Source organism: Hippichthys cyanospilos, chromosome 8 (genome assembly GCF_059441005.1).
Source record: "Hippichthys cyanospilos isolate Australia breed blue-spotted pipefish chromosome 8, RoL_Hcya_1.0, whole genome shotgun sequence".
NCBI lineage: Eukaryota > Metazoa > Chordata > Actinopteri > Syngnathiformes > Syngnathidae > Hippichthys > Hippichthys cyanospilos.
Window position 1 is genome coordinate 20,255,868 of NC_142376.1, and position 17,109 is coordinate 20,272,976.

General features: G+C 38.9%; 1 protein-coding gene across 2 annotated transcripts; it reads right to left on the reverse strand.

Moving 5' to 3' along the window:
• Positions 1-9,390: 9,390 nt before the first annotated feature.
• On the reverse strand, positions 9,391-16,896 carry LOC148420497 (sterile alpha motif domain-containing protein 3-like). Of its 2 annotated transcripts, XM_088421792.1 has the most exons (7): positions 16,867-16,896; positions 15,861-15,931; positions 15,250-15,313; positions 11,272-12,297; positions 10,899-11,051; positions 10,086-10,175; positions 9,391-9,870 (listed from the first exon to the last, which is right to left on the reverse strand). In XM_088421792.1, the coding sequence occupies exons 4-7, from the start codon at positions 12,274-12,276 to the stop codon at positions 9,562-9,564; spliced, it is 1,557 nt and encodes a 518-aa protein (XP_088277918.1). In that variant the 5' UTR covers positions 12,277-12,297; positions 15,250-15,313; positions 15,861-15,931; positions 16,867-16,896; the 3' UTR covers positions 9,391-9,561. The 2 variants fall into 2 exon arrangements, with proteins under 2 accessions (XP_088277918.1, XP_088277919.1); XM_088421793.1 differs by lacking the exons at positions 15,250-15,313; positions 15,861-15,931; positions 16,867-16,896 and adding an exon at positions 12,603-12,856.
• Between the last annotated feature and the right edge of the window lie 213 nt (positions 16,897-17,109).

Here is a 17,109-nt window from a genome sequence, read left to right on the forward strand (position 1 = left end):
ATGGTTGTAGTCATTTTAGTATCATTCAATTAGTAGTAACATGCTATGACATGTTTTAAAACATCAATCAAATTATTGTATGCAGTTAAACTAGATCTAATATTAATATAAAATATATGGCCTTTCTACTTTAAATAATGCCATTGAAACCAATTAATGGCACCACATTGCAAAAATAGACATTAATATTCATATTTCAATATAAATGTACCATTTTTATATGTAGTTTCATATATTGAAATCATAAAATGTCTGTAATTACTGTAAAATGACAATGTAATATGGTGTATGACCCAAAATTAAAGTTAATGATTGCGATTCCATTGGAAAAAAATATTCAAAGGTTTTATAGCATCTTTGAAATATTAATCACTTTATATAATGTGTATTTTACTGTGATATTACTTCAAAAATGGATTATTAACTACACCTTTCCGTGCACATAGGCATTAAAACCAATAACTAACCAAATATTTCTGTAAATTTAAGCATCATTAACCATAGTAGAATGTTTACGTACGCTTTTCACATGTGATGAAATTGTTTAATAATGCAAAAATCTTGTAACACAAGCGTTAAAATAACCTGAAAAATGAGGTAAATCATAAAAAATGAAGTTTAAAAACGGAATTTTAACTACGCAAAAAGCAGTAATTTTAGAGGAATGTATATTCCTGTTATTTTACAGTAAAAAAAAAATGGCGCCCTATCTGCCAGAGTTTTAGTTTTTTTTTTTACAGTGTAGGTTAGGGTTAGGGTTAGGGGGTTAGGGTTAGGGGCTTAGAGTTAGATGGTTAGGGTTAGGTGTTAGGGTTAGGGTTACAGTGGCAGATTCAGAATTTTGCAATCAATACCTCTCAGCCATGACGTTGTCTGGACACCACTGATGGCTCTATCCCCCTTTGTTACGAGTTTATGGGGTTTGCTGTCAAGTGCCTGCTTTGTTTTTATCCCGTGTTCTCCCTTGCATTTTCTATGCAAATAGGTGTGTGTGCCACAGCGACAAGTGGATTGGAGGGTCGGATTCAGGAGGGCCCGTGATTGGCTGATGTCGGATGAGCACCTGACATATATTGAGCCGAGATGACAGAGGCGGGCAGACAGCTGTAAACGATCCCTCATCCTCCTCCACTCTCAACCGGCCACACGTTTGTTAGTTTGTGTAGTTAGAGCAGTAGGGGTGGACTGCCATTTTTGTTATACTATTTTTCTCCTGTTTATGTAGGTTATGGAAGTAAGGCTATTGTCTATTGTTTGTTAGGTTAGTTTTGGTCATCTCCCAGATAGGATCGTTTGTTGTTTTGGCCTTAGTTCACCCTGAGTTGGTTGCTCATATTTTCATTAATCTTTTTTTATGTAAATAAAATAATTTTTTGTTTGCCACGTAACATCTCGTTTCATCTGTTGGCTGCTTGGGGGTTGGGGAAGACGGGGCCTTTTTCATGTTGTGTCCCAGGCCCCTAGATTGGGACATGACACTCATGAACAACACATACTACTTGCTACAATGTCTTAAAATACAATTATAAAAGTCCTTCATGCTGAAAAGACACCATCGATCTTTGCGCATCAGAGTCTGGACGATTGCTCAGGGACTGTCTGCAAATTACTAGGTGAAGAGGGAAAAAATAATGCCACAATTTGTGACCATGAAATCAATGAACACATCAAAGACATCTTCATAATTATATTGCAACAGTGCTTTTGGATGATGAAGCATATATTTAATTTTGGGCACATTTTATTCTTAATTATTGTTTGTTATTAAATTCAGTATTTATAGCTCCAGTATTGCTTAATATAATGATTTCAAAAACACTGTGCACATCAATGACAGTTGCCTGATTATACTACAACTGCCGGGTTTTATTTTTGCCGATTTTTTTTTTTTTTTATTACTTATTTTGTTGCTTGTTAATCATTAATAGCCTCATTTTGAATCACTAACTCCCCTTGTTGAGTTGGGTTATATACTCAAGAATCACTATGACCATCAGTGAAGTCTCCCCCCCGACCCCACCCAAAAAAATCATGCTACGACTGCTGCTTTTTTAATAAATCTCTTTGCCTTATGTTAAGGTCTTTGTAAACTTATTGACCAATATTTACCGATATATTGATCGGCAGGGACGCTTGAGCGATGAATAAATGCTATTGGCAACACATGAGTTCGTTCGCCAAGCTCTTCTCCTTTTGCCTGGACAGAGAAAAGTCAATCTTGGCTGGTCTGAGTTACTCTTTTTGCGGCTTAGCAACTAGGCTTGTCCTAGTCTTCTTTTAGAGTTTTCTCTGACAGAGACTTAAAAATCACTACACCCAGCAGACACAGCCTCCTTATAATCCTACAACCTCTGCTTTTTCTAAAAAATAAATAAATAAATAAAACCTTTGCCTCATTTTGAGGATTTTTTTTCGTGGGATATAAAAGGGAAATACAGCGGACCCCCGGTTTACGAACACCCTGTCTTCCGTATTTTTCATCTTACAACGTGGACCGCGGCGTTTTTATGTCCCCCTTTTACGCAAGAGTCTTTCGTCTTACGAACCATCCAACATGCCGATCAGTGTGTCCGCACTATTATCTTCGCTTTGCTGCATCAACAAAAATTACTTTCCTCGCATGTCACGGAAATGCCGATATGCTTTTGGTTGATTAAGGCAGTCATGGAGATGCCGATATGCTAATGGCCAGCATCACGTCAATCACAGAAATGCCGATATGCTATTGGCTGAACGCTCTCTTCCTTCTTGATGGCACAAGCTGGTCGGTATGTTGCGAAGACTTTGCAAACTTTTATCTGTTCAACATGGCTTCTAAAATTGCAAGTGGCAGTAAAGGAAGAAGTAAGAGGATGTTGACAATAGAAACGAAGCAGGAGAAACAAAAAATACGGAGGAGGCGCACGCACAGTTAACCTTGCTAGTGAGTATGGCTCGACAATACCGCTTGACAATCAGTACAATTCTCAAGAAAAAGGAAGCCACTAAAACAAGCAAGCTCTCTAATATGGCGTTGTATTTGTGCCACAATCACGCGCGCGCGGAAAAAAATTTTGAGCGTTGAAAATAAAACTGAGCGAGCGAAAACAGATTTTGAGCGCAGAAAAAGAGTTCTTGCCAAGAATTTTCTCGCTCAAAATTCCTTTTTGCTCGCTCGGGATAGCCCTCTCTCGCGATACTCCTCCCTCCCTCGCTCAACATCGTGTTTGCTCAACATTGAGCTCTCGCTCGCTCGAGTCGTCCTCTGCGCTCGCTCAATTCTGCTCACGCATTACGTTGCTTGTTGTGTTCACCCGGAAGGAGCAAACGAGAGTGCGTCACAACGACGTAGGCGGGAGGGGTGGGCTTATATAATTAAAGTACAAAAACTAACAAGATATTTCTCTCAAATGATACAATACAGTAATAATAATAATATTAAAAGTAATCCTCTAGCCCAAGTCCGTGTTGACGCACTCTCGTTTGCCCTTTTCAGGTGAACACAGGGCATACGAGAGTGCGTCAACGGATAGCGTACAAGCAATCTCATTGGATACCAAGCTGTCAATCAAAGTGCTTTTACAAGCTCTGATTGGCTGGTTTTGTGGCACAAACGTAACGCGTGAGCAGAATTGAGCGAGTGCAGAGGACGACTCGAGCGAGCGAGAGCTCGATGTTGAGCAAAGGCAATGTTGAGTGAGGGAGGGAGGAGTATCGCGAGCGAGAGCGAGATGTTGAGCGAGAGAGGGCTATCCCGAGCGAGCAAAAAGGAATTTTGAGCGAGCAATTTGTTTTTCTGTGTTCAAACTCCATCGGCGCGCGCTCAAACTCTTATCATTACGCGCTCAATAGTTTTCTTGCTCTCAAAATCTGTTTTCGCTCGCTCAGTTTGATTTTCTTCGCTCAAAATTTTTTTTCGCGCGCTCGTAATTGTGGCACAAATATAACGCCATACTCTTAAGGGCATGACTTTCCTTGCCAGGGGATGGACCTCTGTCGACAACAAAATGGAGGGGCATCTTCTATTTTGGATTAAAAAGAAAGAAATCGCAGGTGATTTGTTCTCGTTTAAAATAAAAAAAATCTGCGGGTTCGTCTCTGCTCCCCTCCGCCTCCGCCCACCATTAGCTCAAGTCACGTCGCCCCAAAGGTAAATGTAATTTTTTCTTTGAACACTGTAATTATTTAATTTTACTGTACAGTAGATTGTTACTAATTTTGAATATGTATATAAAGTCGTGATGTTTTTACCGAAGGTTTTTGTACACGTTGCATGCATTCACTAATTAACATAGGTTTGGATTGCCCGTCATACGGACAATATGAGTTATGAGCCTAGCCGTTGTACGGATTAAGGTCATAGCACGGGGCCCTCTGTATTTCGCTTCAGCGACCCGTAGCTGCGGCCATGGCCTGCCATTTGGGAGTGAACTAATACACCATTCGCTACATTAAGAAGGATGAGGTGAACATTAGGAAGACGGCTTGCTATCACCTTTGGCAATTCAGCAAAGCCAGTCGTTACGGCTCGTAATAGAACGATGGTCCGTATGGAAGGTGCTTTAGCAATCTGGATTGCCGACTGTCGGAAAAAGAGCATAGTGGACCCCTTTCCTTTGAAGTCACGCAGTCAGCTGCAGTCATAGTCGTAACGCCCGGACGATGAAATTTAAGTTTAATCTGCACATGATCAATGTTGATTTCAAAGGAGAGTTTACATTTGAAATACCATTTTGTTCTATAAGCAATCAAGGTAAGACATTCCTAATGATGTCTGCATCTCTGTCTCTGCCTAGTGCCTATGTGTTGACAACTATGTGTGCCGGGGGTGTGTTTCACACTGTACATCCCTGTGGAGTTGTAATCTACTCCCGTCCCACAGGCACGGTTGTGTCAGTCATGATGCGCAACCACAGTTAAAGGCACAGAAAGCAGAGAAAGACACAGTCAGAGGCAGACGTTCACCAGACCGTTGGAAATCTCTTACCTAGATCTGTTTTATATTAAGATGTTATTTTAGGTGTAGACTTTCCATTGTAATAATCTTTGATCATGCACAGATTAGACTTTAATTTGGGCGCTGCTAATACGACAGCAGCTGCTCAAGACTTCAAAGGAAAAGGGGAATGGTTCACTTACTGTGCATTGTATAAGGTTCAATCATTTAAGACTTAAGTAAATATGTGTATGGTAGTTGTTCCACATCCGAGGATGGCCCATGGCAAGTGCATTTATAGTTACCTCATCTGTTTGGCATACAAGAAACCATCACAGTGTGTCATCGCAATTCAGTATGGCAGCATAGTATAATACCAATTAAACTTTAATTCAACGTACGGCTGGTGCTAATAAGACCGCAGCTGCACGAGACTTCAAAGGAACAGGGGAACAATTCACTACTGTACAGTGTATACAATTTAAAGGTTAAATGCAATCTTGAATCTAAAATGTGATGTGTTTTACACCTCTTCCACCATTAGATAACAGTACAATGTCCTTGTAAGCGGATACCAGTCCCTTGTAGCACAAAATATTATATAGTGATCGAGACAACTGAAAAAGTGAAGTCCACATATGTGGACGCCAGGTTCTAAGAGGTTAAGAGGGCACAATGCTTATGCCAAAGGGAATGCTATTGGCAATATGTCAGATTGTAGTCATACCTACATTTTAGGCTGTAAATCAACTAATTGTGAAACTGATGAGTTCTTCAGGCCTCAAACTCTGCATTTCACTGTGCCTGAGGTTTAAATGTATATTTTGTTGTATCTTTAAATACTGCTACAACAGCTTCTGTTGGTTGAGAGGTCCAAAGGGCATCGACCTCAAAGGAAATATACAATTACATCCACTTAATAGGGGTTAACAAAATATCTAATTGTATAAATAAAATGTCAATTGATTTGTCCTAGAAATAAATAATTATTCATTAGTACAGTATTTTACCTCGGTTGCGGGACTGAACGTTTTGGTGATAGGGTAATCGCTGCTTATTTTTGTCTTGTGTGGCTGTTCTTTTCCTTTTTGGCACTGGGACCTTTGATGGTGTGGAGTAAAATTTTATAGTTGCTCCAATGGGCTTTGCTCCATCTCTTTTTGCCCAGCGTTCTTCTTCCTGAGCAAGATCTTTCATTTTCAACTAATTTGTGAGACATTAAATGCTCTCTATATCTCCCCTGCATAGATCTGTACCGTTTCTCATAAAAGTTCCTGGTTTTTGTCGCCATTATTTTCTTAGGATGGAGTTTTTCAATATTCCAAACCACCTCCCGATATGGCAGTAGGTATCTTGAGATTTGCTGATTACAAAGGTCTGATTCTCTTTGTCTTTTAAATACCTCTGCAGGTTCCCTAACAGCAGGCCACTCCAAAGAGGGTAAATACCCAGATAATTTGAAAAAAGGTGGTAGATGATGCTTGGGCAGAAGTAGTGATTGTTCTCTATTGGTTTGGGCAAGGGTGAGAACTCAGCTATCACTGAGCATCTTCCATGAACTTTCTGAATGCTGTTGTGAATGGAGACCTTCCTACAATTGTCTGGGCATTTCTGCAATCATCCTCTTCTTCATGTATTGAGTAGTTGTCAAGTTTTGTCTACTGGTGGAGTATCAGCTGCTCTGTGATCTTTTATCAAGTCCTCCCGAACTTTCATATGATGTACAATTTATGTGTTATGTTTGCTGATCAACAATGTACACAGAGAGCGGAAGATTATGAGGGCTGGGGCCAGTGAGCTGCTGTTTTGTAACCTTGCAAATACAAAGGTTACAATTTTTTTTTACACTTTTGTCACTTTGACTTATTGATTGTGCAACTGCTTTACATGTGCAGCACAGTGAATGTCTGGATTTCCTTCCATGTCTTTGTCTGTGTGCAACTGGTAAATGCTCTGTCCAAGTAAGTCTGTAGTGTTATCTTTGTTGAATTACAAAAGGATGCTCTGAAGCAGAGCCCAGCTCCAATCAGTCTCTTCTTGCTGAATTCTGATTTTGTGTACTGAGAATTTTTTCTCAAAAATTACATTAGCCAGGAAGATATGGGCGGACTTGTTTGTTCTACTCAATAAATTAAGTAGAACCAATATTTTATTTTAATAGTAGATATATAATCTATTTGAAAATAATAATCAAATCTAATATATAAACATTTATTTTTATCAAAATAAGTAGAATTTTACATATTTTTAACTTAATTGGTTGTTTCAAGTCACAAACCTTATTCCAATACCAGATTATATATATCGAAACTAAAACTCAGTGCAAATATTTATCTTCAACAATCGTTCATCAAGATCAGTATGTAACAATTAATTACAGTATAACAGTCATTTACAAACAAATACAAAATTATTGAAAAAACATTTCAAACTCCATGAGCAGAGCCAAAACTCTTCACTGTTTCAAAGTGCTTCCAAATATTGTGCAACTGCAAACAAAAGAGAGCGAGAGAGAGTGTCCATCTAAACAGTGAGCAGGAAAATAAGTTATGTAAATTGTCACCTGCAACATACGTCTATCCATTTGCTACACATTTTTACTCAAGACAATTTCACTTTTAATGAACGGACTTTTGGGGACAGTTTAAGTCCATCAAGGTCCAAAAGCAGTTTTTGAAACACCTGAAAAACCCTAACCCTAACCCTGCCTGAAGGACCTGAAAAACCCTTAACCCTGCCTGGAGGACATGTAATTTTGATGGTATATACATGTCCCATTAGCAGTGCACATGCCTTTGCAACATTCATGAATGTATGCAATACTCCCTTGTTTTCAAACAGAAGTGAGGCATCCACATAACCATTTCCTTCAGTCCCTTTAACCTCCAGAATGTTGAGGATGTGCTGAGTGAGGTCACTGTGACTGCCTTCCTGCATTAAAAGCACAAAAATGACATTTCTTTTGAGAATCGATTGCATACATTAACTTTGGTCACTCATCGCGTGGCAACAGCCAATCAGCTTCGGAAACGTTCAACGTCTACACAGAAGCTGGAATAAATCATGGCAGCCGGTTTCCAGTCACCCTGAGCTACCCGACGAAGAATGGCGGAGAGGGGGGATTTGGATGACAGCTATCTGCAGCATTTACTTTATTTTGTTACTGTGCCAGGACAGTGATAGTGTAGCATTGATAGCACAGTATCCGCCACTTGATTGCGACATTGAAACTTTTTTTTTTGTCAGATGAGTACAGCCGCAAAGCGAGGGACACGCAAAGTATAAAAAAAAAAGAACAATAAATAGAGCGAATATCTCACCAAGCTAAATGCTGGCAATTAACATGGTAACCGAAAGCCTACTGATTGAGCATAGAGATTAGATGTTACACATTCAGTGTAAACGTACCATAAAACATTCAAAATCATGTTGCCATGCCAGTGATAGCTAGTAATTTATCTTGGGGTGGTGGAAAAACGCCATTTGCTGGCTGGAATAATTTCTAGTTGGACTAACTCACAAGTCCTACATTGTAACATTTGAACTGCGTGTTTGCTCGCTGAAACACACCAAAAATCTGTTGTGCTAACATCTCATCAGGTGCGCCTGCACCATGTTTCACGTTGACGCGTTTGACTTTACGCGATGCATTTACGTTAACAGTTGTCCACACTGAAAAAACAAACACATTGGATTTACTCAATTCAATAGTGGACATTTGTTGCACACAAATTGTTTGCCTTGGCAGTAACTCACAGAATTGTGTTCAATCAACACAAATTATTCATTTCCAATAAACACAAGTACTTTGTGTTAAAACAACATCATCACAATGTGTTTTATTGAAGTAATTTCAGCTCTTTGATCATTTTACTCCTACACAATTTGATCACTTTACTAAAAGGTTTTTCAATCCCTTTACTGCAACCCAATTTGATCCTAAACTAACAATGTGTTTGTTATTCCAATGCAAATTACATATTTTCATGATTGTACATCAAATTTAATAAATGTATACAACTGTACTTTGAAATAATCTAATGTAAATATACAGCGGAATTTTAAAGTAATGTATTAAATAAACATTTAAGTGTTTCCCCCAATTGAAACAAAATATTAGCATTGGCCAGAAATGAACAGAAATTTCAATATAGTGTATTTGTAAAGTTGGAAGTATTTTTCTTATTTTGCCCAGGAGATGTGTACATTTCAAAAAGCATTGCATTGTATGTTGGCGTCTAGTCTGATAAGAGTAGGCATGTTTATTTTACATCAGGAGAGAATATATGCATATAAGTATTGTCTTTGGGTGAAGGTGTTGGAAAATACCAGCAAAAAAAGCCAATATTGTTCGTTCCTAATAAACATCAGGTTGGCCTGCCTCACAAAGGCACAGTGGTAAAAATATACACTGAACATGAAAATATATAGATTTTCTACAACAGAGGATGAACACAGACAATTGTAAGCTTCAGTGGCAATCAAAAACTTTAATGAACACTGACTTTATTGCTGCAACCATCTTGGCTCTACACAAACTAATTATTTCCTTTACTCTCCCTGAGTTACAGGTTTATATTTCAATGACACATATCTCAAAACAAGAAAAACACAGAACAAATGTACCTTTTACAATGCAACCTTTTTTATTGGAGCATTTTAGTTTTCAAGCTTTGGGTCTTTCTTGACAGTTCAGCTGCATTTACCTCCATTATTACCTTTTGGATGACCTCAAAAGTGTAGCGGAGCTTTAATGGGTAACTGATATTTAGGGTATAAAAAAGCCCAAACAGCATGGCAGTTGCAAGGGCCACATTGTCAAGGTCATGAAGAATCACTTCACCCTCAATGATGACTCCTACATCAAAATAGTCACTGCTGGGAGTGTTTCTGGCAACATAGATCCCCACTGTTGTTCTCTCTATGGCACTTAGGGTGTTGGCCTCAGTCATGTCCTGGTGAAAGATAAAGCATTTCTAAGACTTTTTGGAAAACAAAACAACAACAAAATCTAATTAAAACACAATTTCTTCACACTCACATTCAGATTATTTCAACCATTACATTATATAAACTGAATAAATCAAGCTCTTGTGATTTAGGCTACTTTGTTTTAACAAATGTTTTATTTTTTATTGTGACAAAGGCTTCTAATTTTGCACACACTCACCATGTATTCCTGCACCAGATCATCAGGATCCTCATTGAGGTAGATGCAGAGTCCTTTGATGATGGCCTCCCTGCCAGCATCAATGTCATCCTCAAGATTTAGAACAGACAACAGAGTGGCATTTTAACTGAAACTGTCAATAGCACGGGTCAAATTGAGCAAAGACAAAAATTATCTTGTACGCTTTTTTTTTTCCCACTGCTCTTATGATTAAACAAATTGGTGGTGTTAGTGTCACCCTCCAAATTCGTTAAGCATTTTTTACATTTGACTTATTTTCATTATTTGTAGTATTCACTGAAGCTGAAATGTGTCCCAACATCGGACACAGTATTCTTTAAAGGAATAGTTAACCCTATCAGAAATGTCAAAAATTATCTTGTCGCTCCCATAGTAATAAAAGGTCCGGTGTATTTTTTTTGTCCATAAGACACTCCGAGTTGGAGCTTCCACCTTTTGTGGATTAAAAAATTTCAAATGCCCTTTTGACTACAAAATAAAATGACGGAATTTTTGTTTTTGGGGAGACTGTTCATGTATAAATGTGGTATATGGATGTGTGGGACGTGCTGCCTTGATTATTCGACATAAGCAAGATTAAGTCAGTGACAGGTTCTAAATGTTGGTTTTGATCTATTTTCAATTGATTGTCCAGCCCTATTTCCTGTCCAACCTGTTGTCTTAAACATGGATCCCTTCAGTGGCATTGAGTAGTCATTATTACAAAAATGACTAGTGTAAGGGATACTAATAAATCTTTTGACAACTTCATGCAACACATAAGCAATTTAAAATTAATTCTAAAGTTCTTACTGTCATCATGGCAGCCATGTCTTTAAGTTTTTTGCCCTGCTGCCCGGATCGCGTCCCAAACACCCTCAGCAGACTCGCAGAGTGTAAATCAAGCTGTGACATAAACCTTGACTGTAGAGGGATAGTAGTGATGCGTTTGAACTCTGCATTTATCTGAAAACGACAAGAAACTTTTAACATCACATCCTATTGATATTTTTAACACCAAAACCACAACTGCCAATCATATCACTGGATTCACTGTGATTGTTATGGAATACTCTTAACCACATCCTAATAGTGTCAAGCATTAGTCTAGCTGTTGCACATACAATCTACAGTACAAGAACAAGAAGTTACACCATTATTAAGTTGTTTTTTTTTTAAAACTTGCCTCCACTACATCAAAGAGAGCTGGCCATCTTTGTTTGATATCACTGATCATGGGGGCATTAGATATGATTTCTTGTCTTCTTAATGCAAAGGTTTTTTGCATTTTAGCCCTAACTGTCTCTCGGTTGTTACACTGCTTCAAATCTGCAACGAGTTCAACCCTCAATTTCTCAGGGGACTGGCTGCTCTCTCCAAGTGGAAGGGATGGGTAGTAAGCCACTTCACCTCTCTTTGGTTTTTTTACATCACACGCAGGAGAACGTTTCCCATCTGCTTTGTGTTTCAAAGAATTCACACAAACTTCTGGACATCCTAATTTCCTAAGATACGTACGGTAGTTGGACAACTTATACTTGAGGCTCATCTTCCATCCTTCATATCCAGTGGCTGAGCCATTCTCTTTTAAACATGGATGCCTCCTGACAAGCGCCTCTGCAACTTGACCAAACCTATTGTCCTTGAGGTAGACCGCATGTTTGACTACCTCCTGAATCAAACCATCTAATATTACAGATTTCAACTTTGGATCAGGAATCAGCAGTGTCCCATTTTCTTTAAAAGCTGCATGGGCCTTCTCCAGCTTCAACTCTGCATCATAACTAAAACGGGGTACACAGAATATATCTGGCCACGAAGAACGTGAAGAGGTGGACTCTGAAGATGAAAGAATCACAGTGCTGTCACCAGAATGAGATGGGATGTCATCAGGAGCACTGGTAGGTGAAGAAGAGAGACTGTTTACACCTGCTGCATCTTGAGGTCGGCAGGATGTGTACACGACCTTGACTGTAGCTCTGTCTTGTATTTCTTCCATGGAAGTTAAGTTTACAAACTCATTGTTAAAAAGTGTGTCCATGAACTGTAGCCGGAAGGGTTCCATTATTTTACACTGTTTTACTATCTCAGTCTCCAGTTCAGGCACAGTAGAAGGCAGGCCTGCAGAAAACACCATCCTCTGACTGTTGTCCGGCCCCAGGATTATTCTGAGAATAGCTGCTGTCGTCATGGTCTTACTGTATTTCACTGTCTGTTAGGAGAACGTAAATAAACAACGAAAGGTTTATGAAATGTAATATAAGGTTCAGGGACATGCAATAATCAAATCTCATATTTTAACTGTCAATGTACTTTTTCATAATTAAAGAATGTGATTCACAAATTATGCTACAAACAAATTAAAAAACAGCAAAAGTGGAATACCAATGAGTTTAAATGTATCGGAGTAACCAGTTTTTAACATTTCATAGTTATGGGAATTTCATATCTTGGGGAACCCCGGCCCTCCTTTTTCATATGACTGTATTAGCCTGCCATACAGTGGTAATTTGTTACCTCAAGACACAGATAGATCTCTTCAAGGTCACCATCTTCACACACCCAACCAGATAAGCAGCCAAAGGATACTCATCAACCAGTTCACAGACTTCCACAAGAACAAGTTCTCGTGCCGGAGATGGAGTCAGCTCAAAGGCTCCGTAATGCTCACAATACCATCCACACAGAAGTTTCAAGACAAAAAACACCCTCTGGTACAAAATGCATATCTGTTGGATTTCCCCAAATTCAGGCAAACCACCTTCAGACCCATGCGCAACTACCATACCTCTCCTGTAGTTTATTCCCTTGTTCCAAACATCTTTTGCAAGGTGTATTTCAGCTAAATCAGGCTCTCTCTGCTTAAAAGCTTGAGCTAGCTCTGTCTTCAAAAAATCTAATGGGACAGGAGATACAACTGACACATCTAGCATTGGTTTATCAATGGTTGGAGATGACAAATGGTACCCAATCATAAACTGATGTTTTACAGCCAGAGAGAGGGGCACGTTTCTAAAGCAACTGGTGTGTTTGATTACCTTTTTAAAGAAACTGTGCTTTGCCTCGAATCTGATGGTCCAAAGCCCCACAAGAGGCCCAAATGGTCTTATTAGTTGTGGGTAATGTTCTATGTAGTGGTGTTTAGGCAGCAGTCTTTTGTTAGGAAACACCTCTTTATACCTGTGTCGATGGTCGGAAATTTTGCTCTCAAGGTATGCAATAGACTCGTCATTGTGAACTGGGGCAACCACAAGCTCAACAATCTGTTTTAGATCCAACAAGACCTGCCATGTTGGATCGTTCTCAGGAATCTTAGGCCCAATTAAAAATGGCAGCAATCTTAACAAGCTCCAATTTTCATGGGCATTACCACCTATGGTCTTCCTGCTTGAGAGATTTTGTGGCAAAATATGAGGCTTATTAGTTTTGTCTGTCCACTTGTAGGGAAAATGTAGAATGGAATTGTTAACATAATCCAAGGTGAAATACTTCTTTGATATTAGTGATGAGATGCAATGTGCAATTTCCACAGGTACAATACCTTCAAAGAGATCGTGGGCAATGTCAGGAGGGTAGCCACTGACAACATGAAAATGAGATAGTGCTTCAGTAAAAGGACAAGCCTTTTTAACTCCAAAAGAGCTACTGCCACCATCTTGGGCTGCTCTGACATGAGTTTCATGTATATCTTTTGTTCTGAGGGTGAAGGTTCCTGACCTAACCTCATTTGAGACAATGTCTGAAGCTGTTGCCAAACAAAAACGACAAAAATAGTGTCCTGTAAAGTTTTCAACAAAGCCCGCTATTCCATGAGCTCCTAAATTGTCTGCAGAAATAGTCTGCACGGTACCTTTAAGTGATGTGCCCAATTGTGGGACAAAAATACCATCAGCTTCCAAAGTCCTGAGATCATGTATTAAGGGCTCTAAAACCTTCTCATAGCCATAGAACTTAACATAATTTGTTTTACACAAAATGGCCAAATAAATGGAGGACAAAGAGGAATTAGAGCCTGGAGGTAGGTTACACAGCACCCAATATACAGCACAAAGTTTGTGGGTTTTACGGGAGGTGCCTAAAGGGTTACAGACCTCAAAGTCATCTACATACAAACCAATAGATAAACTTAAGTCTTTCCCTGACAGCAAATTGTTCTGTTTACAATGCAGACCATCCTTGAATGACTTGTAGACAATTTCTTTTGCAGTCCCTGTTTCTCTTTGTGTTTCGTGATTACAAACTATCTTGTCCACGAGATCTTTCCTACTCAACAACACTTGCAGGGATTGAAGAATGGGAACATACTGCAAGGTTTTGTTCTCTTTAGCGTCCAAAATATATTGGACCGGTTCAACAATATTGAAGTTTGCCTTGTAATATTTCTTACGTTGGTATGCAGAACTCAAAGGACCACCCTTCTCTATGGCTTTACTTAACCTCTTCTCTGTCCAAAGGGAATCCGATATTTCCTCTATGATAGCTCTGTCTATCTGGAGGTTGTGCTTTTGAAAAATGTCAACGAGAACGCCATTAGTGTGGGATCTCGAGAGACAACCAGTTAAATGGTGAAGTTCTAGCAAAAAATCACTAATCGCTGTGCTTGGTACATGGGAAAAATGTTCTAATTTTAACAAAGCTGCTGCAAATTTGTGCTGAATTACATCTGGAAGATCTTGTGGGGCATCAAAACTTCTCTCTGGTTGAACATCAGTGTATCCCTCAACAGTGTCATCATCAGAAGTATTTATTGTGGATTCTTGAGAAACACAGGTGGTTGTTAAAATTTCGGGTTTGAAATCTGTTGTTGAATAAAAACTGTGTTTTCTGCTTTTATGGGATTTAAAAGTTCCAAAGATATTCGTTTGAAAGTTGCAATCTAAGAACATACAAGTTACAACCTCATTTTTCTTCAGGTACCCATTAATGTGAACCCAGTACTCCCTTTCGGAGACAAGACCCTTACAAGGACATAAATGGCAACTAAATATACAATTTTTTGATTGATGACTGTTTTTTTTTATCACATGAAATCTATTCAAATGAATTATTAGGGCATTCCATGTCCTAAAATTGCACGGGCAGCTTGCATATACACATGGAAAGCGATTAGTTTTCCCATAATGTTGATGTTTCAGTCGGTAATGCTTTAATATTTGGGACCTACTTGGTAAAATCGAGGGGCAGACTTTACATTGCCACATTCAGCCACACGTATATGGAACCATTCACTGCAAAAGAGAGGTGGAAACAAAGAAGAATTGATGTCCAATGAGACATTCAAAACCAAATCAATATTTCTTTCAAAAGTGCAAGACAAGAAATTCTGATAAATCAAACATCATTGAAAAAAAAGGAAGTTATAAATAACAGTGGGGACAAAGATGAAGTCTAATAAGGCTCCTGCAACTGCTTATGAACAGCAATTTAAAAGGTCTGACACGTCACACAATAGATAAAACGCGATACTTCTGTTTAATGTTTATTACTTAAGTTGTAGTGGTGATGGAGTAGGGAGTGCAATACACTGAATGAGTTTCTAATATTTTGTCCACTCCAATGACATGCACGAGAGGGGGAAATATTTGGACCACTTTTCAACACAAGGCACTCCCATACATCATGACCTCAATAATAAACAAAATAGAATGATCACCTTTGCTACAATGTCAAAAAAAATGAAAAGAGAAGCTTACCAATCGTATGAATGTGCTGGATTGAAATCTCTTTTCCATTACAAATTTGGCTACTAACAGAGCAGGTAAAAGGCATACTCACCAGAAAAGCGTTACTCTACAGTGAAAGAGCTGACTCCATATGATTTACACAGAGAGGGTTTGCCTGTCAGTCTGCAGCAAAAAAAAACAAAACATTGTTTTACAGAGCAAAATTATTTCACTAAATGCAAATAATCTATACTAGATGTTTACAGTGTGAGGAAGTTATGTTTTTGATAGCTGATACCAATCTTTTTCATAGAAAAGCAGCAAAAACAGGCAATCTGCAGCAGCAACAAGAGCAACAATGGATGTAAATACAAATTTAGCGGGTCAGTCGGCGCGGTCTCAAAAAATCAAGCTGCGCGTGGACGTCCGCAGGGGGGTCTTCGTCGGCCCCGCTTACAGGATGTATGACGATATATAGGTCACACAGACGAACGCGGACCCCGGGATGTATGAATTGGCCATCGTTCTCAACCGCAGCAAAGCATTGTACTCCTCCTTGATTAAAACCAATGTTATGTTAACTGCACAGTCTGTATAAATAATGCCAATTAACGTTATTTAAGCTAAAACGGGCTAACAGCAGATGCCATTAGAACAAATTAATACGGGCTAAATCCGACAGTTCACTGACTGGCTCGTTGCTGTTAACACGATTTCATACAAACGTTCGGCTTTCGCTTGATATAACTAACACACGTTACTATCGGTCTAAATTCTACCAAGTTAGCTAGCTGCCACTGCGTTGTTAACACAAAATTTCAACAAACCTATTCAGCCTTCTTTCACTGTCGGTCAACTTATCGGTGAAAAAAAAACAACAACCATGCAAGGACCCGGAGCGCTGCGTTCGGTCAAGTTAAATAAGGTTTTACGGAAAAAGGCGCCATGAGCTCAAAAAGACAAGAAAACGAAAAAAAAACACCGAGAAAACTTGACGTTAATGGATGCGGTGATAAAACAGTGAGAACCCCATGCCAGTTAATTAACCTTTGTTGGCGGTTCTCAAGAAACTACATACATACTGTTAAGCGTTAGCCAAGTTGAAATTCAATACTCACCGAACTGATGTCATGGCGTTATGGCGTAGCCTTGACCTTGACTGTCCTCATCTTCCATAAATGCATTTCGCGAATCCCGCCAAATGTTCATTTGCGCAGAATATCGCGAGAGTTAATATTGCTGTGTGATTGACTCACTTTATCCCAACATGATTTGAACATGTCCAAGTACTTTGTCTGCATATCATGTAGTTTCTACACGATAATGTTACATTTTGTGTTAAAACATGAAACAATTGCGTT

Bases quoted from the DNA above. Each gene is read 5' to 3' on its own strand.
- LOC148420497 (XM_088421792.1), bottom strand. From the start codon at position 12,276: ATGACGACAGCAGCTATTCTCAGAATAATCCTGGGGCCGGACAACAGT. The intron at 10,176-10,898 runs GTAAGAACTTTA...CTAAATCTTGAG, and splicing joins ACATGGCTGCCATGATGACA to GATGACATTGATGCTGGCAG. The intron at 9,871-10,085 runs GTGAGTGTGTGC...ATCTTTCACCAG, and splicing joins ATCTGGTGCAGGAATACATG to GACATGACTGAGGCCAACAC.